General features: G+C 29.0%; 2 protein-coding genes across 4 annotated transcripts in view; one reads left to right on the top strand and one right to left on the bottom strand.

Annotated features, from left to right (window-relative positions):
* The window catches only part of LOC107455568 (protein Gawky), a gene marked incomplete in the record, with an annotated part of 49,839 nt that extends 33,859 nt beyond the window's left edge, over nt 1-15,980 (bottom strand). The window contains 2 exon segments of the mRNA XM_043042604.2: nt 458-555; nt 15,813-15,980.
* Nucleotides 15,981-15,997: 17 nt separating this feature from the next.
* Nucleotides 15,998-23,320, top strand: part of LOC107455569 (queuosine-tRNA galactosyltransferase) — a 27,594-nt gene continuing 20,271 nt past the window's right edge. For 2 of the 3 annotated variants that reach the window (XM_071185998.1, XM_043042606.2), the window contains exons 1-3: nt 16,191-16,612; nt 20,241-20,357; nt 21,983-22,079. In XM_071185998.1, coding sequence (XP_071042099.1) covers nt 16,589-16,612; nt 20,241-20,357; nt 21,983-22,079 — 238 coding nt within the window. In that variant the 5' untranslated portion in view covers nt 16,191-16,588. Of the gene's footprint in view, nt 16,613-20,240; nt 20,358-21,982; nt 22,080-23,320 lie in introns of all 3 variants that reach the window. The other variant, XM_021146287.3, reaches the window with a different exon arrangement.

The raw sequence follows: 23,320 nt of genomic DNA, 5'->3' as shown, positions 1-23,320 counted from the left end.
TATACCAATTTTATAACTATATCATTTTACTCCACTCTGGGATAAAATAGGCATATTGAAACATGTTTTATTGAATGCATTAGTATAAGAAAATAATGAAACAAAATATATAAGTTAGGTACGTTTCAGATTTAATTTATACGAATCCAATGTTTATAAAATGCATCAAAATTTTTGATGAAATAAATTTAAGTTCGATTTTAGAGCCTTCTCTAAAAAAAAAAAAGCTTAATTGAAAAACCCACTTTACTCCACCTACCTTTTATGAAGTTTGAAGCCTTAAATTTTATGTGATAAACACTGCTAACTGATATCAAGAAAAATTTACATTCTATTTGCTCAACCAACTTAATAAAGCAAAATTCAGGTTTAAAAAAAGAACTGCTTAAAAATTATATAAAAAATTATAAACATAACAAAATGTTACTTTTAAGTTATGGTTTTAAAATGAACTTACTTGTTAAGAGTTAAGCTTACAGAAAATATCTTCTTACAAAAAGCTGCCTCTTACTTGTTCTTTAAGATTACGAAATTGCACTTTCCCAACTTAAATATCTAAAGAGAAAAAAACAGTCAAGAAAGATATTTTCACATTGAAACACACACTGAAAAGCTTTTCAATAATTTTTCAGTAAATTTAGAACTATTAGTACAAAATTCATAAGATCAAAGTTGACCTGATTTAAATCAACTGTGATTTTTTTTTTTAATAAAAAACGTTTTATAAAAAAAATCTGCAAATTTAAAACTTTCAGTGATTGTAATTGGCACATCAGATTATGATAAGGAAATACCCCATTTTTAAAAAATATGTGGATATTTTTGTACTGTAATACGTAGCACCAATGGGGTACAATTGCAAGGCCCTAAATGGATTTTAATTTCATTGAATGAATAATTTCTAGCAGGTCGTAGCCCAAAAGTTGCTAAGACTAGGCAATTATTCTGCTGTAGATCTCAATAGGGATATCTTCTCAAAAAAATGTGAAGAAATAAATATAAGAGCTGCAGGGCCTGAGAAAAGGATTTCAAATTATTAGCCTGTAAATTAGCCAAATATCAAAAGTATTCGCCAATTTTCAAGTCTTTGTCAAATGCAAATCTTCACAATTTTTTATGATTGGTTTTTTTCTCATAGAAAACTATTTTACAGCAGTTTGTTTCAGGTTTATATTATTTTTACTCGAATTGGTTATGTGGCGCACCAACCGAAAATTACTGTAATCGAATAAAAAATACTGTGTTGTTTAGAAAAATTAATTTGGAGGATCGAGTTAAGATATATATTTTTCTTTCCAGTGGAAAAAATCATTCGCCAAATTTACGATTTAATCGCATTTGGCGAGGTGGCGAATGCTTAACGCGGGCCTTGGAATTGCTAAATTCTTTATTTTCACTTTTTTATTATATCTACTTATTAAAATAAATAATAGTTTCTTTGCATGAAAACTGATAACAAAGAACTATTTTAAGTCAAACACTTTACAATTTAGAAAAAAAATGTAAAAAGATAAATATGGAACTATTAAATTCCATATTTTTCACTTTTTTTTTAGATCCATTTGAATAATTAATAGTTTAAGTCAAATTTAACATGTCATTCTCTCCTAAAATAATCAATTTTTTATAAGTCTTTTTATAAAAAAAAAGTTTTATACAAAAAAGTAAAGAAAATTTAAGAGGAGACCTATAAATAATATTTTATAAAAAAAAAATTATAATCTTATTTGCTCAGAGTAACAACAGATCGAACAGAAAAAAATAATAAAAAAAAGCTTCCCCCCCAGCTGCCGTAGAGGTAGAAAAAGTAGTTCCTAATGTTGAGCGATGAAGCAGAGATGGCAGCCAAAAGTAGCAGTTCGGTTCGAACTGAGTTACATATAAACATCTAGAGAGACAAAAATCTGAGGCAAAGAAATTGCGACACGGGTATCGACAACGAAAATGCTAGGGATTTACTAGGTTACATTACCTCCATAACTGGCAAAGCTAACGAAAACATAATCCCACCCTCCCTTAAGTCTGGGAAAAATGGACTTACCTTATCAATAGCTTCCAAAAATGCTGGCAAAAAACACAGACACGAGAGCGTTTTATTTACATATTTTTAAGCGATCCCTATGAAAAAAACGGAGTTAATACCGTATCACATTAAGCTCAAATGGGTTTGAAAGAGTTATGAAGCGCTGATCTATAAGTACAACTGTACCTTGCAAAAATATTGACGCAAAATCCCACATAGTATTACGATTTTCGCTCAGCGCTCGATAAATGCTGTAGTCCCCCTTCAACGCGGCGGCGATAGGGTTGCTAAAACATTTTTCGAGACACTCGCCACGTAGGTTGTTTCAGACTTCGCCAACATCGTTGACAGATTGAACCGCCTTCACAACGAGAGGACTAATGTTAAATATTCATTCAAGTTAATATATTACGTGGAACACGCGTATTGCAACTGTGCTCGGATTAAAAAATAAAAGCAAAAAATTATAATGCGTTAATTATTTTGTCAAAAAATATCGATTAAATAAAATAACTAGCAAGTTAAATACAGATCTGCCAGCATGGATAGGAAAAAATCCAGTAGATTTTACAAAATAATATAAATTTCCTGATAATTGTTGCATAATGTAGTAAATATTTTACATATAGGGTATTTAAGGGATTTTTAGTCATCGAAAGACTGCAATATTTTCCAATTATGATTGACATTAAATGAACTTGGAATGTTATGTATTATGTTTACTCATAATTTTGAATGATAATAGGCATCTAATTAAAAGATAGTTTAAAGACTTATTAATTTAAAAAGGAAAATAAAAATAAACTAAATATTTTAGAACAAAAGGAAAGTTTTAAACTGATTTTTTATAAATGAAGCTCGCTTCTTAAAGTATTCAAGCAAGCAATAATCTGCCCAAATATTCTATTTCAAAAGGGATTTTTTTAGGAAACTTACTCAATTTTAGGAAATTTTCTAAAATTCACAAAAACCAGAATTTTTATTAAACCAGTAGAGTTGGCAGCTATGCATATATAATAGGTCAAAATTAACGTCGTTAAAAAAATGTCAGCTCAGGCCATTCTTTTCGTCGAAAATACACCACATGCGCATTTTATTATTTTAATAAAAAGGAACTACTACTATGTTTATTTTTGTAGTTTTCTGAAAATTATACTCCATTTCACGCTTGTTTCTAAAAAATTTTCCTTGTTGTAGAAAAGAAACCTTGTAGTTAGTGATTACCGAATGCTTCAAAAGAATAGCCTTTTTAATTATCTAAAATATTAAATTTTTGAAAAAGGGGAAAAGAGAACAGATGGCCTGTTCCAAACTAACCAAAAATAAAATTTTCACTATGTTATATAAACTGTAATTTTTATGAAATAAAAATATATGAAAAAAACTAACAGTTAATAGCTACAGAAAACAAGCTAACAATTAATAACTAGCAAAAACAAAAAAATAACTCTTACTAACTAATCAAAAATTAGTCGAAAGAAATAATTAATCTCTTAATACTTAATAAACGTGCTTTTGTAGTAAATATAATTTTATTTCACATTCAAAATTATTATCACAAACTACTTAACACAGTGTGTTATAGACAACTTTCAAACTAATTTTTCTCATTGTGTGCCATCAAATTTCGAAATCGTTAAGTGTGCCGCCACAAAAAAAGGTTGAGAATCACTGCTTTTATGATTGAAAGACGTTTTATTGTTTAACAACACAGGCTGCACAACTTGTCAATCTCAATGTGTGGACCTCACAATCCAGTTCAAAAAAAAATAAGATATCATGGAGTTGCATAAATAAAATTTATAATTGTTCTGTGAATAAATTGCCACACTTCATCTTAAAAGCAAATCATTTACAAATTTTTTATTGAAAAATTTTTGCGATGATGAGATTAATTCATAATTTTTTTTTCATAATTTTAATTTGAAAATAGAATCTTATTTTCAAACATTTACGAAAACAAAACCATTAAAATAATGACTGGACGCAACGCCGTTTTTTGTAGTGCTTCCAATACAAAAGGTTATAGAAACAGAACCGCCTTTTCAGAAATTCTTAAAATTTATAGGTAAATAGTTGACGAAAATTTTACATTTTCGAAAACTCACTATAACTTCTCAGCAATAAATAACAGTATTCCCAACATTTTAGTTTATTGCTTCAGTTAAACAACGCTAGAAAAGGATTAGTTAAAAAAACAGTAATCGGTAAGCATCTTTTTTAAACTCTTCTCTGACTTGTTTTCAAACAAAATAATTCGAACACAAACATTTCTTCAATTCGTGAGATAAGAATACGGTTTTTTTCCCCTTTCAATTTTTATCTATTTTATCAACTTGACCGACTTAAATTTGCTAAGTAGAGACGTAGCGAATTGCAATCAGCCAGCAAGCATTTTAATTGTTTCCAAAGAATAGCTCTTAAATTTTCTATTTCTTGACATTTATATATATTGCTAGATATCGTTTTATAACGCGAGTGAAAAACATTTTGTAGGGGATTTTTTTTTTTCCGCTTCATTTTCTGAATTGTAGAAAATTTTTTGAAGCATACAAAAACCAGGAAATTTTTTCTATTAAACTATTAGACAAAACTGGCAAAATGTAATAAGATTTGGCAGCTATGCCACCTTTTAAATTACAAAGTGAAAAAAATAAAATGAGTAAAAAATATCTAATTAGGTAAAGACATTTTTCATGGTAGAGGTAGGTACTTTATTTACGTTGCACTAGAGCTGCACAATGGGCTATTCGACGGTCTGGGGCACATCCCCGAGAGTGATCCGAAGACATGCCATCGCAATTTCGATCCTCTGCAGCTTTCGTAGCGCAACGACCTGCCCGCGAAGTCGAACACTTGACGGTAGAACAGGACTGATACCGAGCACCCTCGATCCCTATGCAGACTGATCGAAGTGTCACCCACCCGCTTACAAATAACAGAAGTTATTCTGATTCTTCTGAGAAATTATGAAAAATCTCTACAATTTTGTGAGAATAGGGTTCTGATTTAGAGAAAAATCACGAAAACTATAAGAGGCCAGTTTCTAAGAGAAATTAACTCATAATTTTAAGAACATGTGAAAAAAGGGTTCTGTTATAGTGAGAGAGGGGAAAAAATCATGTTTTTCATAAAGTTTAAGTTTTAAAATTAAGAATTAATAGCGTCATTGACTGTGATTTTCAAAAGAAAAGTTTTGACAAGGATCCGTTTTCTCAATAAAATTTGTAAAGTGTCAGTTTTTACTATAAAATTCATCCCGGTGGGCACATTTTTACTATAAAATATTTTGCAAAGGGTTAATACTAAGTTTTACCGTAATAAAAAAGTATCCTAATAAAATACTTTGCCAAGAGTTCGTTTAAACGATAAGAAAATATTGAGTCCGTTACAGAATCTAAATTTCTCCTAAAATGACCCTTTAATATAATGATTACAATTTAGATATCAACCAGGACAACCTACATTTTGATTTTCATTTCCAATCCTCTGAAAATAAGATTGAGGAATTTACAGACATATTTATGAATTGAGAATTAACAGAAGAATTAGAAAAGATATTTATTGTCATAAGATTTAAAAAAAAAAAAAAATTCTTTCAATTGAAAATATAATCCCTGACAAATTTAAATTATTAGATTATACTTAGATAAAAAAAAAAACATAAAACTTCACTAACAGTTACTTCTAGCATATCATGCAACCCTATTGTGGATCCCTTTGCATTAACAGCACAGAAATGTTTGATAATTTATAATATATAATTCAATAAACTAAGGTTGCAGACAACATTAAAAAATTACTATGCTTTGATTGAAGTTTTTTCTTTCTTTCCTTTTTTTTTAAAAAAAAAAAAATTATTAGAAATGATTCGTAAAAGCGTTAAGAAAATTTTTCATTACTCCCTAACCCCCAAAATGTCGAGGGAAACAACACAATTGATATTAATATTTGTGTTCTATTTTCACTAACAGCGAGTACTGAATGAACTATCGATAGATAAAGCGTGACGATTATTCGCAAAAAACACTTATTGAACCTAAGAGCAAAAAAAAAAGTATTTTTCCCATATGACGATCTGATCTCTAATAACGCACATTAATGCAAATAAAAAAAGAAGAAAATACATTAGAATTAATATTTATTCAATACGTCAAGATATCAATTAATTCAAACCAAAAATAAATAGCTGAAATGATCAGGGACAACATAAAGGGTCAATGCATTTGGTGTGTTTACATGCATTTCTACGCATCCAACTTTTTTAACATAAAAGGCCGATTGAAATTAACTATGACGTCACAAGTGAGCTTAGTTGGGAGCCCTAAAATTCAAAGTGTTTACCATTCATGCTCTGATGGAGTTGGTAAAAAGCAAAGTGCAACGACAGAAGAACAACAAAAATGACACGCCTCATAAACAGCACCGCCGTTCGACATCGTTGCCTGCTAAGTCCGAACATTTCTTAACGGTTCCATTTTGCACTTCGTTTCAAATGCTAGTAATTTTGCTACAATGTTAAGAGTTAACTTCAATGATGTAATTTTTTTTTAAAAATAATTTTAACTTTAAAAATTTTAATGCTAAGCACAGTTACAGTTAATCTATTAAGCACACCGTGTATTGCCTAAATTTTCAAAAACAAATTTTATAATTGTTATGAATGTGTTTCAGAATCTATATAAATAAACACATTTAAATACTAGAAAACCAAAATTGTAAGTTTTCTTTTCTTTTTTTCTTCTTCTTTTTTTNTTTTTTTTTTTTTTTTTTTTTTTTTTTTTTTTTTTTTTTTTTTTTTTGAATTTTCATTTCCTGTTTTCTCAGTGCAAATTCTAAAACTACTAAATGTATTGAAATAAAATTTAGCAAATGATTAGTACATATATAAATATACAGAGAAGACCTAAAATATAAGAAGATTTTAAAATACTACTAGTAATAATAATTTGAATCATTGAAAAATAATAAAAAGATCGTGTACGATTTTGACGTAAACTTGTAAGCATCTTAATTTAAAAACAAATTATATTTTCCCCAGAAAAATTAGCTTTACTTTAGAGAACAAATAATTTACTTTCATAAAATATATATATTTAAGTAGGCTCCATTTTCAAAATGAAAAATATTGTTAAGGGACCATTTTTAAAATAAACTATTTTGTGAAGAACCCTAACTTCTCCTAAAATAAATCTTGTGAATATCGATATTTGGAACAAATTTCCATAGAATCCTCAGTTCGTCAAACATCCTACATATAAAAGGTATTATGATTAGCTTCCTGAACAAGGAGGCCAAAAGAGGATATAAATTTAGTTCTCTAATGAGATTGTATAAAATCAATAAAAAATTTTGTAAGAGAAAACGCAAATTAAAAATTTTTTTAACGAAAGGACAGTAGAATGCCTTTGGCGCTAGAGGGGGGGGGTCAAGAACAAGGGTAGATTTAGAATTTTCTGACAGTTAAGGGTAAATAAGGAAAATTAAAAAATAATTTTATCAGTATTATCAGCTTGTCACAGGGCTAAAAGTAGGACGGAAAAAAAAACTAGCCGTAAAAAACCATTTCACTTACAGCAGTTCCTCTCGAGGAGTAAAATAAACCTTTACTATCCGAAATTATAAACAATTCATCACTATTTTCTCGATATAAATACCTCTATGTGTTATAACTAGAAAAACTATTTTAGCAGTCATGGATATTTTAATCTTTCTAAAAACAGGATTTAATAAAATGATTTACACGCCTTGACGCTTATAAAGTTTCAGACCTGCCCAGTGGACTCCATCACATTTTAATCTTGAGTATATACTTATTAAATTTTAAAACTTTTAGTTTTTCTTTATGAATAAAACAAATTTAACCAAAATAAATAATGACCACCTTATTCGCGAGCACGCAAAAAGTTCAATTATCATTTGCATTCAATTATCTTTTTAAAAAATCAATTATTCATTTATCTGTACCAATTCAGTGCATGTTTTTAGAGCCTCCTCAAATATTTCGCGGAAGGTAAAATTTTTTAAATCATGAATGTAATTTAAACGACGGCATAATTGAACAAACTAAATTGAATAATTTTGGTATTCACGGGGAATTAATAAAAAAATTAAAATAATTATTTTTTCCCTTCAAAAGTATCAACAAAATTCCAATTTTGGGCGATAAAAGAGCCAAATGGCGACACAGAATTGAGAAAAAAAAAGTAAAGATAGGAGAAGTGTTGCTCAAAACTGTTGTTGATCGGGTAGGTGCTCTGGTAGGCAGTGCGCATTGACGTTAAACGTCACGTGATACAGAGGTAACCAGCGAGAGGAAGACGACCGAACCGACCTTCTTTACTCGTTCGCTATGGCTGGGGAGGATGTATTCTAAAGCGAATCGACTTTCCCAGAGTTCGTTCAATATGCTCCTCCCTCCCCCTTCTCCCTAATTGACAATACGAGAAGGCGGGGGTTCGATATCGACACTTTTTTGATCAGGGCGCATCTCGTAACCTGTCAACACTATTATCAACGGAGAGACGCCATGTTATTTAAACAATGTGCACAACTAATAACACTTTAAAAAATAACTCAAACTAAATGGGAAAATAAGAAACCATATTATGGCAAACATTTTTAACCCCCCTCCCAGAAGAGCTTTAAATAATAAGGCAGAAAATGCGATTTTACTTTTATGAAACTCAGAAGAAAGTTAACTTATAAAAATATTTTGCACTTAATTATTTTTCGCCATTCCATGAAATAATAAATTTAAATACTTTTAAAGTGCGTTTTCGCACAGAGAGGTTAGTCCTGAAATAAGACTCAAATATATTTATTTACCAGAGAAATGTCTAAAAGGTTACTTAAATCAAACTTCCGACCTTTTAAGAGTTGAATAATTTCAAAAAGTAAATTTTTCAAGGAATAAACGTGAAGTATTAGATGCTAATCTGTTAAAAAAAAAAAAATTATTTGAAAATGGTTGCCCTTTTTACATTAAACCGTAATTTAAAAACATAACCTTATGAAAATTCCTTGCTTTTATTCAATACCATTCATAAATTAAAACATCGAGAAAACTAAAATTTTCATCTTCACTCACTACAACACTAGCTTTATGTCCACACTTAAAATTACCATATTTAAGTCCACTATTTTTTATTTTAGATTTCTACAATTTTTATTTAGGCATAAAAAAAAATCACTATAAGTTTAAAAATGATGAAATATGTTGATAAATCACGATATTTTAAAAATTATTTTGCTTTAAAAAAAGGTGAGTTAACACATGTCCTAATTATAAATATTTCATTTTGTTAGAATTAATTCTAGGAATTCACACTAAACATACATACTGCTTGAGTCAATTAAGTTATATTTTAAATATTAAAATTAGAAAGAAGAAAAAAATATATTATTTCTAAGAAAACAATTCTCTAAACCTATCAAAAGCTTTTTTGCACAAAAGTTACAGTTTTTAAAATTCAGGCAATAGCATTCAACGAACTTCAAAAAGAAATAATAAAAAGTAAAAAAAATAAGGAAATAACAAGAATACTATTATTAAACGGGGAGCTGACAATGAAGAAATAAATAACTAATAAAAATTTGTGAATTTTATAAGTAGTAATAAACATGAAAACTATGATGTAATTTCAGTATTTATTCAGTTGCGTGCCTGAAACGAACACTTAGTTACTGATGAGGAATTAGAAGGAGCAAATAAAAAATTAATATCTCAAATTAAATAAGTTTAATTTTTTAAAAAAAATCATTTGAACGCACGGTAATACATAGATAAAATATACATACTGCCTGATTTGTTTTCTTTTCATTCGGTTTTTTTAGTGATCCTCACACTATTGCATGGACATATTTTGCTTTGGCTATATTAATACAATATTAGAAAGCCCTCTTCTCTGAGGATATAATTGTGATATTTTAAGTTACGAAATCAGACACAGAAACGCATTTTCTCTGAATAAACATACCTTATTTGTCCCGACGTATTTGGATTTCTGACCCCCGAAACATAAGGGGAAAACGCAATCTGGTAAAGATTGTCCTAAAAATTTGGTCAGGAAAAAGGTCAAAAGCTTGGACATCTTAATGTTAATTGTAATGTTAAGCATATTTCACCATATCTCGAAATCTTTTTAAGCGAATTGAAACATTTTTGTGCACCATTATAAAATTCATTTAATCAAACATAATTCCATGCAAAATATAACTTTTAGTAAATATTCATTATTTTTATTTAACAATTGTCAAAACATTAGCGTAAGGTATACAACATTTTTCATCATGCTGAAGAATGAAATTTTTAATGGCAAAATACAAAATTTGAGCGAAATCGGTCGAATAGTTTCTGAGAAACCGAATTTTGAAAAAGTCGTATTTATGAAATCCAATTTCTCAGGAACTATTAGACGATTTCGCGCAAATTTTGCATATTGCCATTTAAAATTGCTTTTTTTAAAGTGATGTAAAAAATTGTATACTATGCAATTCAAAATTTTTTTCTATTATTATTAAAAAAAAATTCTAACAAATATTTAGTAAAAGGCATATTTTACACGGAGTTATCTTTGGATAAACAAATTTTTAAATGTGCCCAAAATTTTCGATTCGCCTGAATAGTTTTTGAGATATGATGAAATACGCACTAAGTAAAATTAACATTAAGGGGTCCAAACTTTAGACCGTTAATAGTTTGGTCAGGAGAGCTGACCAAACTATTGGAACCATATTTCCTAGATTGCGCCTACCCCTATATTCCGATGAGTGCGGGTCAGAAATCCGCTCCCGTCGGGGAAAAAAAGGTATGTTTATTCAGAGAAAGAACGTTTTTGTGTCTGATTTCGTAACTTAAAATATCGTCTACACTAATTAATTAACATATCTGAGGTCACCCCCTGGAACCAGTAAGATTGAGTCTTAGAACGTGAAGATCCGATCATTAGATCAAAAGTTACTAAGGAAGGTCAGTTTTTCATTTTGCGCACTTAACTTCCAGCATTTTTTCCAAAATCTACAAAAATAAAGACAACAGATAACATGCCAGCAATTTTTTTTCTTTTTTGGAATTACAACTACATATTTGTGAGATTAAGTTTTACATTTAAAGTGAAAATGTAATGTATTAAAATAATTTTTTAATACATAAAATTTTCGAAATTTTTTTCTTGCAAGCCCTGTTTTGTGACTAACTGTAAGTAAAAATAAAAGGTTTGATATCCCCTTAGACAAAAAACTGTTAAGTTACTTACATCACTTGAAAGTGAAAACGCTTTACTTTAAAAAGAGAGCATTGCGTCGGAAATGGCAAGTTCAGAGAATTTGCTACATAACATCAGTTTTTGTAAATGGCTCCAGACAGAATATGGAGCACTTCATGTGGAAGAAATCACAAGATAAAATCTATTATCATTGTTCACAATGCACTGATAAAACATTCATCAAATCTAAGAACATTATCAAAATAGAAGGTCATAAGAAACTGATTAAAAAAAAGGATTTAAAATCTCTTTAGGAAAATTTCAAGGGATATAGTGTATGATGTTTTGTGTACAAGATGTTACACTCCATAGATGAAAAATATATAAGCTGTAACAGCATAGGGCAAAATTAGAAAATTTTGTTGCAGGAAATTTGTAGCATTCTTAACAATAGCCACTTATGTTAAATGATAAAAAAAATTATATCAATAAAGTGAAGTACTTCTTACGATATATTTCTGAAAACATTTCTATAACAAAATATTTTAAGAAACAAGCGTGAAATAAAATAATTTTCAGAATATTAAGTATAATAGTTTATTAAAAAATAATAAAATTAACATGGGATACATTTTTGATTTTAAAAAAAGAGGTGGTGAAATGGCAACCATTAATTTTGTCTTGTATATAATAAACTCAACTGATGAAATATAGGGTTGTTCTAGTAGCACCCTTATGTGGTAAGTAATGTAAGAGAAGTCGTGGAGGCTCAGGGGATAGAGCACTCGCCTACCAATAAGGAGAACCAGGTTTGAATCCCAGCGATGACAGGCAGATTTCAATTCTGCACCCGGCTTGCACTGACCACGGTGCTGACATAAGATATCCTCAGTGGCAGCAAATCATGGGCCAGAGTCCCCTTGCCATCAGGCTAACCGAGGGAGGTTTTCGCGGTTTTACACTCCATGTAACGTAAATGGAGTTTGGTAATCGTAAATCCGAAAATTCGGCCGGCTGTTCGACAACGAGACGACAAGCAACAACAGGCAATGAGATAATCTTTAATCATTCAATTTCAATAGGTTACATTGAAGTAAATTTTCAAAAATATATATATTCAATGCCTGATATTTTCAATCAAATATTACAGACTTATATTTTGTTTTATGTGACTAAAACGTTTAAGATAATTGATAGCAGATTAAATTGCATCAAGATTATATATTTTTTCCGAATATATAAATTGCAAATGTTTCTGTTAGCATGTATGAGCCTAAGAGCAGAGAAAGATCACTGATTTTTAAGACCGAAAAGCATTATATTCAGGATATAAATGTTTTAATGGTCATGAACGAAACGAGAGCCTATAATTTCAACATTTATTAGTCAATAATTTCATATAACATAATTTAATTTTTTACCATACTTATTTCATATATTTTAGTAACTGCTACTGAATTTTGCTCTCTAATAAAAGGACAAGATGAGCAGTCGCCACGTGATGACTAAAAAAATTAAGTTGCCACCAAAAAAAATGACTATCATTTGCTACCTTATTTCAATTTGACACCCTGAGACAAGGTGGCTCAGGGGATAAAAAGTTTGCCTTCCAATGAAGTAAACCAGGCTCGAATCCCAGCGATGGCTGGTCGATACGAATTCCTCACCTGGCTCACATCGACCACAGCGCTGTCGTAAAATAACCTCAATGGTAGATGGATCATGGGTTAGAGTCCCCTTGATGTTAGGCTAACCGTGGGTACCGAGTTAACCAAGATTCTCCTCTCTATGTAATGCAAATGCGGGTTAGTACCATAAAAATAATGGCACATTTCTTTCAATACCTTGATCCAGGTGTTCTTTTAACTTCTGGATTGGGTTCAGAATTACAAGGTAACAGAGTTGCACAGTAGTTGTTGTGAACCCAAAAATTGGGTCATATGTTCAACAACAGTTAAAATTTGACACCCCTTTTTCCCATTGACATCATGCAACTACATTTCTGCTTTCTCACACCGTTCGTGAGCGCTTGATTTTGCACTCCGGTGAAGAGCGGCGTTTTCAATTTCAGATGGCAAAACTTGCCCTTGCGTTTCCTGCTGACGTCTCTTAATGCTTGAATTTGCATTCCAATGTTTGACGTCACATGATCAATCTTTACTTTTTTGAGTGGTTTGCGAGTGATTATGTATTGGCTTTTACCCGATGCACTCTGCAATTAAGTATACTGATGACACCAAAAAGCGTAACTGAAAAAAGGTTGAGTGATGCTTTGAGAACATTTCTGTTGTGCTAAATAATTCATTTACGCATCATGTCTTCAAAAAAGGTAATGAAGATGTTTCTTAAGTTTTAAGCAGAAGAATAACATATTTTAACACATCTTAATAAATCGGGCAATCAATTATTGATGGCTCTTTCAGCCATTTTTAAGTGGTTTCACAGCCAATAGCTTTAATACTATGTTATTAGAACATGTGAATTCCAAAATTAAATCCCTTTTCATTAGCGACGATTCAGTTGTAAATTAAAGTCACATTTACATTTTGGCTTTAAGATTGATTAACAATCAACTTAGCTACATCATAAAATGAAAATTTGACTAATTGCCTACTATTACTCCCTTCGTCCCTAATTAGTTGCTACATTTAGGTCGAAGCAGTTACACTTCAAGAAGGTGGAGTCGTGAATAACTTTTGTTATTATTTAGCGATTTTTCGTTTCTTCTCATTAGGAGATGACTTTTACTCCAAAAATTAAATAAGTGAATGGATAACGTTAAAGCCTCAGAGAAGCTTCGAGGTTTTTCTGTTAAAATTGATTTACATATCTATACTAAAAGGTCAAGAAAGCTTAAATTTCATTCTCTTGAAACTTTTTTCATCTTTCATCCCTGCATTATTCAATAAATTATTCATTTTTATAAAAATTAGTAAAACTAATATATAATCAAATATAATACAATATATATAATACAATAAAAAAGTATCCTTTTTGTATGATAAACTACATAAAATTTGTTTTAATAACTAGCTATTAATAGTAATTTAATTAAACTCTTGAATTGATTGATTAAAATAAATTTTTAACTAGTTAAAACAAACATTTATATTATTTATAAATTATAATGAGTTCACAAATAAGTGAACTAATTATACATTAACATTAGTTCACTAATATTGGAAATATGCATTATACATATAAACAAGAGTGCAGAAAATTCTCAGAGCCTAATATTCCCTATGAACAAAATTCCTTTCTGGATTAAAATTTTAGCTTTACAAGTTTATTTAACAAAAAAATTAATTTGATTTTACACAATTTGTGAATAAGTGAGCATATGTGTTATAATAGAAATCAAAATATATTGAAATAGTAATAGTTTATTAAATTAAATTTAATTAAATTAAATTTGTGTTTTATAACTTTGGAAAGATTAGTGAAAAATTTTCTAATTATTTCACTTTATAATCCTAAATAAGAACTTGCAATACTTGAAAAAGAATAAATATCTTTCATACGTGCAAATCATAAAGATTGTTATTATTAAACATCATTATGGCATTTGTAGCTTTGACTTGAAATAATTATTAAATTTTGATAGAATTAAATGTTTTATAAAATTCAGTTCTGAAATTGTGCACATTATTTTTAACTTATGTTTAAATTTAGTTGGAAATTTTTCATTAACACTAAAAATAACTTTTTTCAGCTTATTTTAGTTTTACAGCTTAGTTATTTTATTATTATTATATGATTTTGAACAAAACTAATATTTCCAGGAAAAAACATTAATTTAACAGTTCAATTTTCTTACTTAAAAAAAAAATTTAAATATTCAGATGACATTAAATTAAACCTATTTTTTTATTATTATATGATTTTGAACAAAATTAATATTTCTATGAAAAAACATTAATATATCAGTCCAATTTTCTGACTTAAAAAAAAAATATTTAAATATTCAGATGACATTAAAATAAACCAATTTTCAAAATTATTGGTTATTGTACAACTTAATAGAAGAGTAGCCAAAGGCAACTAACTTTGGCGTAAGCTTATCGCTCAAATTTTGTCGCCAAATATGGCACCACACCAATATTATTAAGCCGAATCTACACCGCAAAATTATATCAAATAAAACTGTGAAGGTGGTTATTTAATATGTTTAAGAGTGTGCTGAAAACTGATGAATATTCGAAATTTTTTTTTATTTTATTGTAAAATCTGCTAAAAGTAACGAAGTTGGTAAATATAATTTCTATAGGTAACTTGGCATTACTTAATTACTTTATACTGCCAAATACATAATAATCCACACATTAAGTAAAAATTATAATCACATTGATTACTTTACAAAATGTCAAAAACGAATACTATTAACAGAAGGTTTTTAAAAAAAATTATCTAGCACAGATTTTACAGCACGGTGAATATGCAAGCAATCGATCTAACCTAAGCGATCCACAATGGCCGCAAAAGCTAGTATTTATATCAACCACAATTAGGGAATGAATATTCATCAATTTTAAGACATATTCTTTAAAAGAATTAAATATTACCTGATATGTATTAAAACTTACAAAAATTCGGTATTAGCTTGGTTGATCGTTCGTTAACAGTATGTAAAATACATTTAATTTAGAAGCACCACATACAAGTGTAACACGCAGGCACAATCCCACAATTCTCTTCTTGTGTCGCTCTCTTGCTATTCCTCCGCACCACTTGTCCTGTGATGTGGTTTGTTTGTTTGTTTCTTGGATTTATCGCTTCTGTTGACATTCTATTTACTACGTTTCCTCCCCACTGTGATTTTTATTTTTTTAAATATTTATGAAACTTATTTGTGTTATTATGATTAATAAAATTTATATTTTATCCAAAAATAAGAGAAATTAAAAGTTCGGTTTTAATTAATGAAAACATTTGCATACCTTTTAACAAACAAATGTCGCACAGTAAAAGCAAAGCGTTTTTATCAGTTAGTTATCATGTATTGCCATGAAATAAGAGAGTTAAATAAATAATAAACTTTCATTTCAACATGATGTTTTATCAGGAAAAGAGAGTTGTTTCGATTAAAATTTTTAAAGTGATAATGTTTAGACTCTGAAACACTATAATAATAAATAAAGAATAGTATACAATCTCTCGTGTAGATGGGAAGCATTTTAATATTTTAGAAATTGTAGCAAGTTATATCTAAGCATTTGGTTTCTTATTATCGGTAATTAAATGAAAAGGCATGCTGCTGATTTTTGTGCAGTGTATTTAAAGGGGGTTGATTAAAATACGTATTTCATAAAAGTTGTTACTTAGTGGAAAATTCTGACTTATCAAAATTTCTTCCTTCGCTATGACGCAGAAAAACATTGAAGTGGTGATTATTATTTTCTGAATATTATTGAAAATTATTAAACTTGTTTTGCATATTGGGTAAGCTGAATAAAATTGTAGTCAAAAATTTGACTGGAGGTTTTTAAGTTTTTTTTTTTTATTTATTTACTTGCCAACAGTTCAGTTAATTATTTTTACTTGATTCAATTTTTATTACTTTTCAGAAAATATTGATACAGTTTTCTTATTTTTGATGCACTTGACAGCTTCTATTCTATTGCAGGTCCTTTCCAAATTGTAATAATACTTAATGTTAATTATCAATTTTAAACTGTTTGAACCCTTGTCTTCTGGGTCACAATTACTTGTTCTATCAAAAACTGTCTAGTCATTGTCATGTCCGAAACTTCTGGCTTCTCTGCTCTTTTGAGCAAACTTAATAGTTGAAGCCATACCTTCATATTTATTTGCCATTTTATCGAATTCTTACTAATTACGATATAAATACTCTTAATATGCTCATTTGTTTCCAAGTTCTTCCATTGAGTAGGGATATATCTATATCGGTTCTTACAATCGCAATGAGCTTAAGGAATTTAGAAATTACAATTTATTTATTTATTTAAAAAAATGTATAGAGATTCACCTGATATTGCTTGCAAGTTTTCTTCAATATAGTCCCTGTGATGTTTTTTTTTTTATTTTTCCTTTTCTTTTTTTTAGTTTCTAGCAGGCCACTGCCCAGAAGGCGGTCAAAACTTGGCAATTTTTTTACTGCATGTACTGTACCCATGAAATGCATGGAAAGATAAATAATCTACTGTATAAAGAACGAATTCTTTAGATGTTGGAGGAACTATTAACTGGAACTCACTGTATAGTTGTTTGCTGTACTTGGATTTACTTTTATTTAGTTGACCACTGTATGCTTCTCCAAAAAACCTGGTGTAATAAATTGTTTTTTTTTTGGGGGGGGGGAGGTGAAGTTGAAAAATTAGGGATATTTCCACATTGTGATCTTCAGCACCAAATGGATTGTAAACCTACATACAGTGAATTCGCGATAACTCGATTCTGATAGGACTGACGAAAAACTTCGACATATCGGAAGTTCGACTTACCGTTAGCTTCGGTTTTGGACTTTCGAAATACTGTCGGATTATTTAATTAATGCTTATTAATTACAAATCTTCTAATTGCTTACAATATTTAAGATCATTTTTCTGACCAGTCATTTACGATAAGACTGTTTGAAGCACTTTATGATACCCTGGTCCATCGGCTGCAACTTTGCTGTTGTGTTTGGCTGGAGAAACTGCAAGTTTACTGCTTTCAAATTAGGTAGATCACTATGTGCTGTGCATTTATCGATAAAGAGTATCACTTTTCTTTTTTTTGCGAAGAATTTCCGATCCAATTTTCTTACGTAGTCTTCAAATAAAACTAATGTCATCCAGAACTTTTTGTTAGACTTGTAATCCAAAGGATACGTTTTTACATTCTTGAAACATCGGGGATTTTGGTATTTTCCGATAACAAGTAAGGGCAATTTCTCTGTCCCAGACGCATTTCCTCCAACTAGGACAGTCAAACGTTCCTTGCTCATTTTACCCCCTGAGCAGTTTTCATCCTTAAACATCATAGTCTTATTTGGAAGACATTTAAAAAATAAACCCATTTCATCAATATTGAAAACATCATTTTAACTGTATCCTTGAAGTAAATTTGGTAACGTTTCATTTAACCACTGTTCACATACTTCAAGAGGGACAGCTTTAGCTTCTCCATGAAGAGTGCGAAAGACATTGTGTGTGTGTTGCAAAGGAAGGGGCAAGATATCAGCTCCTAGGTTTTTTTTCTTTCTTTATAAGATCCAAAAAAAATCGAGTTAAAGGGAGTAAAATTCGAGTAATCGAGAATAATTAACAATAAATTGAAGATGAAAGGGTCGGGACCTCATAAAAAAATCGAGTTATAGTAATATTCGAGTTATCGTACTTCAAGTTATAGCGAATTGACTGTATTTTGTAAATCTACATATAGGAAAAAATATAATTAATTTCTGGTAAGGAAAAGCTAAAGTTTATCTGGATTTAAAACAAAAAATTTCAAGGTTTGTAGTAGGTTTAAAAAAATTAGGTTACTAGGTTCAAAAAATTTAAGAAAATTAGGAATTTTAAGACCAGATGGGGAAGGTTTTTGCATTAGTATCAGTGCAAAAGCTTGGCAACTGCCAGGCAGTAACATGTTAAAGAAAAAGGATCATAGAAATGGACCCACTTGTAGCCATCACAGGCAAACATTTTTTATTTTGAACATTACAAGTTGTACAAAAACTTTTGATGCTTTGACACTAGCAATTTGTCCGAAAAGGTATCAATGTAGAAATATACACAGCAGGTAAAATATATGTGTATGTAGGGCTTATAAAATATGATCACCATTGGTGACTAATAAATTTTGTGTGGTGCCTATATTCTATCTTTTATGTGTCGCCACGGGGCCAACAAAATACTATAGGTGGCTCTAATTGAATAAAATGTATGTTCCAAGGTCAATTAGCTTAATTTCAGCTTAAAAAAAATTAGTGTGATTAAATGAGTGTAATTACGGTCCCCCTAATTTTCTTTTAAAAAATTACATGTATAACACTAAAAAAATTTAAAGTCAAAAATTTTTGATTTGTACAAAATGTAATAAACATACTTTTATAAATTATGGATAGTTTTATTAAAGATATCAGGGGTCTGTCTAGGTTTTTCTGAGAGGTACCTATTTTGTAAAAATTTAAACATAATTTGTGAAAAATTAAAAATTATATTAAAAAATCAACACAAAAATATGGATTTATCGTTTCTTAAGGGATACAAAAATGAAATTTTAAGAAAAAGTATTTTGTGAAGCTACCGTTTTTCCAAAAATTGAATTTGTGTAACTACCGTTTTTCCTAAAGTTGAATTTGTGAAGGTACCGCTAATTGAATTTGTGAAGGTACCGCTAAACGGTAGTAAATTTGACCTGGACAGACCCCTGGATATTAAATAGTTTTTCATCCTTTTGGCAAAAACTATTGTTTTGTAATTACTCTCCCTACCTGAAATGCACTTAAAGGGGTTACCTATATAATAACTTTCTTCTTATGTTATAAAATGTCAATTTCTAGAAGACAAAAAATGGAAAAAAATCTGTCACTTGAATGTTTGCAGTTCTTTCTCTACTTACATCAAATTCAATTGCAATAGATTTTTAAGTTTCTTCTTAAAATTATTTTTACGATGTCTTAATTTTTTTTACTATATATTTAAACTACTTATAGCTCCAAACTTATACTACTTATAATCGTCAAAGGCATTTTATAACCTGCAAAATGCTTTATTAAAATATGTTGAGGTCTGCCAGTGGGTAGCTACGAGTTTACCCTTCGAGTTGTTCCTGTTTTGAGAATTATTTTTTTTAATTTCTCGTTGTTTGCTCCTCAGAATTTGCTAAAACTTGCCATGGATATCCCTGTGGAAACCTTTTTTTTTGGATGAATCTTTGAACTATACTTATTTTATATATAAATGGTTAAAAAAGTCAAAATGTTGAAAGATTTAAATTTTTAACATTTTTGGGGCATTCTGTACAATATTTTAACTGATGTAATTAAAAACATACTTATTTTCTTTCAGTCTATTATCATACCTGTATACAATGCAGATCAGTGGCTTGAAGATTGTTTTAACTCTATTTTGATTCAAGACTTTTTGAAAAATGTTGAAATATCTGTTTTTAATGATGGAAGCTGTGTAAGCATTTCGTATTAGTTTATTCTTTTTGCATAATTTTTTTTAAACGTATTTATGAAACCATGTTCTTCATTTATTTTGTGTATTATTTATTTTGTTTTGTACATTTATTGTAAAGTATAATGTGCACCATTCTTTATTGTATAAGGTTGGGCAAGATTTTTACATAACATACAATTTTATCGTCTTAATTTTGACAAAGATACTTTCTTGAAAATATTTTTAAATAAAATTGTAATAGAAAAGTAATCATAAATATGATTTATAACATAAAAATATTTAAGGAGTTTGGAAGAATATTTTGAAAAAAAAATTGGTAATAGTCATAAATGTATGTTATTCTGCGAAGAAAGGGTATGGACTTTAGCTATTATCATTAGATGTTTTTTTTAACAATGTGTTTCTATGACAACAGTTACTATGAATAATTCTTGAAGTACCTAATTAATTAATCAGCTAATTAGTGAGTGAGTTTAATTAGCTCATTGATGCATCATTTTGAAATAAATAAGTTTAAATATCTATATTTTGAGGCTTTATCAACAACCTCAATTTTTTTCAATTATTAATTTATTATTATTATTTTAAATATATGTATTTGCATTAGGTATAAAATAGTTTCTAATTTGTACAACTATTTAAACAAAATCTGTCAAATAGTTTTTGAGTTTTTAAACTTTAAATGAGTTGTATATTAAAAATTCTATTTCTCGGGAGCTATTAATTTTGTTCAATTTTTGTATTTGGCCTTGTAAAATTATTGGCTTTGAAATGGTGTAAGAAAAAATTTACCTAACCATTCAAAATTTTCTTGACTGTTATTAAATAAAATAATAAAAAATAATGCTTAATGTTATAAGTTATCTTTGGATAAATAGATTTTATAATTGTGTATAAAAATGTTTTGATTCACTTAAAAAATTTTCAAGGTATAATAAAATACACAAAAAGTAAAATTAACAATAAGGGGTCCAAACTTTTGAACTTAACTATTGAGACCCTATTTTTTAGATAGCAGCTATCCCTTATTATTTTGAGGGTTCGAATTCCAAATCTCTAAGGGGGGGGGGGAAATATATACAGCTAAACCTCAAAGAAAGACCACGTCTATGTAGCGACCACCTCCATTTACGACCACTTTTGGGAGGAGTTGAAATTTTTCATAGATTTTATGTTGAAGAAAAATTTAAATAGAGATCATTAAAACCTCACCCAGCAACCACTGAATTAAAAAAAAAAAATTGCAGCTACCACACTTGCAATAAACTCATTGTATTTAACTTCAACAAAAAAATTCCCACCACCTACTCAGTGCCGTAGGTGAATATAGCTGAAGAGTGTAAACAAAGCACAAATAACGCTTAAAAAACAGGCAAACTACACTATATATATATTTAAGAATCTTCCACAATAAATGATTCTTGTCTTTTCTTAGGTTATATTTTTGCTTCATTTACATTCAGCTTTATTCCTATTTCAATGCTAATCAAAATGTAAAATTTCCATGTAAGTCAAAGTGTTAATATTATTTTTATCTTCATAACTTAGTTTCTTAAGAATGATACATTATTTTCTATTCTTATGCAAATGTATTTTTTCATTAAGAGGTAATTTTTCATTTTTAGGATAAATCTGGGGATATTTTGAATGCATGGTCTTCCAAGTTTCAAAAGCAAGGTTTTCAGTTTATATTATCATCACATGAAGAAAACCCAAAAGGAGGTATTATCAGAGTAGTTGGATATTAATTCTTGAAAAAACTCTTTGCATGAATTCAGTGATACTGTTATTCAAATATTTTTTATATTTTTATTTATCTATCGTACTGTCTGAGGTATTAGAATATGTAACATATATTACTCTCAAACAAGGCATTTTATTATTATTTCTTAGCATGTCTTTTAAATAAATTCAGGTTTGCAAATTCTTTATGCAATTTTTAAAATGCCCTGTGATATTGTATTTTAATAAGATTTGAAAATAGTAATTTATTCTGGGTGTGATAACTCTGACTAACTAATGTGCAAAAGCAGGAAAAATTTATGCAATGGCACAGATAAAAGGTGGATAAGTATAACATATTTTCTCTTAGCTCTGTCTGTTTTTTAAAGGAAAGGAAATGTAAAATTTTTAGAAATTGAAACGAAAATTTTTCTTCTAAATCCTAGAATCCAAGATCTAAATCCTAGTAACAATAATTTGTTTTAAATTACTGTCTATGTTGTATCTTTTTCTACAATAATAGGAATTAAAAAAAAAAATTCTATATCTAAATCTTAAATAACAACAATTTGTTTTAAATTACTGCCTATGTTGTATCATTTTCTACAATAATAGACTTCAAAAAAAAAAAAGCATACCAAAATTTTACGCTATCCTCGGATGTACACTAAATCCAGCAAAATTCAATGAAAAGGAAAAATCTTTTCATTAGATAGGCCATGCAAAATTTTACTGCATGAACAATTGAGGAGTTAACGCATCTCCTACAAATAACACATTATAAGTGATTAAACAGTTAAAAATCCATAAAATAATTATTAAATTAACAATAAATGAATATAAGTGATCTTTAAATCAGAAATGTTGCATTTCAATAATTTTCATAATAACTTTCTCATAATAAGTCAGTCTTTCAGATGAATTCATGGAACTGGAAAAACATTTTGAAACAAGTGATGGGGTACTTGAACTTTGACAAACGTAATCACGTTTTGGGTGTAACATCAATCTCCCAAAAAGGATTCTTTGAAAACCAGTGTCATATACTACACGTGTGTTGCTTTAAAATTAAATGGGGCAAACGTGTATCGACATGACCAGAGCCGGATTATACCTTTCGTAGGCCCTAGGCACAGCCGTTTTTGGGCCCACCACTCCTCCCCTCTTTTCAAAATATATGCTAAAATTTTCTTGCATATTTTTTTTTAATTTTTATTACATATTTTTTAATTTTTCTTATA

Source organism: Parasteatoda tepidariorum, chromosome 9 (assembly GCF_043381705.1).
Source record: "Parasteatoda tepidariorum isolate YZ-2023 chromosome 9, CAS_Ptep_4.0, whole genome shotgun sequence".
NCBI classification, from domain to species: Eukaryota; Metazoa; Arthropoda; class Arachnida; order Araneae; family Theridiidae; genus Parasteatoda; species Parasteatoda tepidariorum.
The sequence above is the reverse complement of the archived record's forward strand: the minus strand, read 5'-3'. Positions and strand labels throughout refer to the sequence as shown.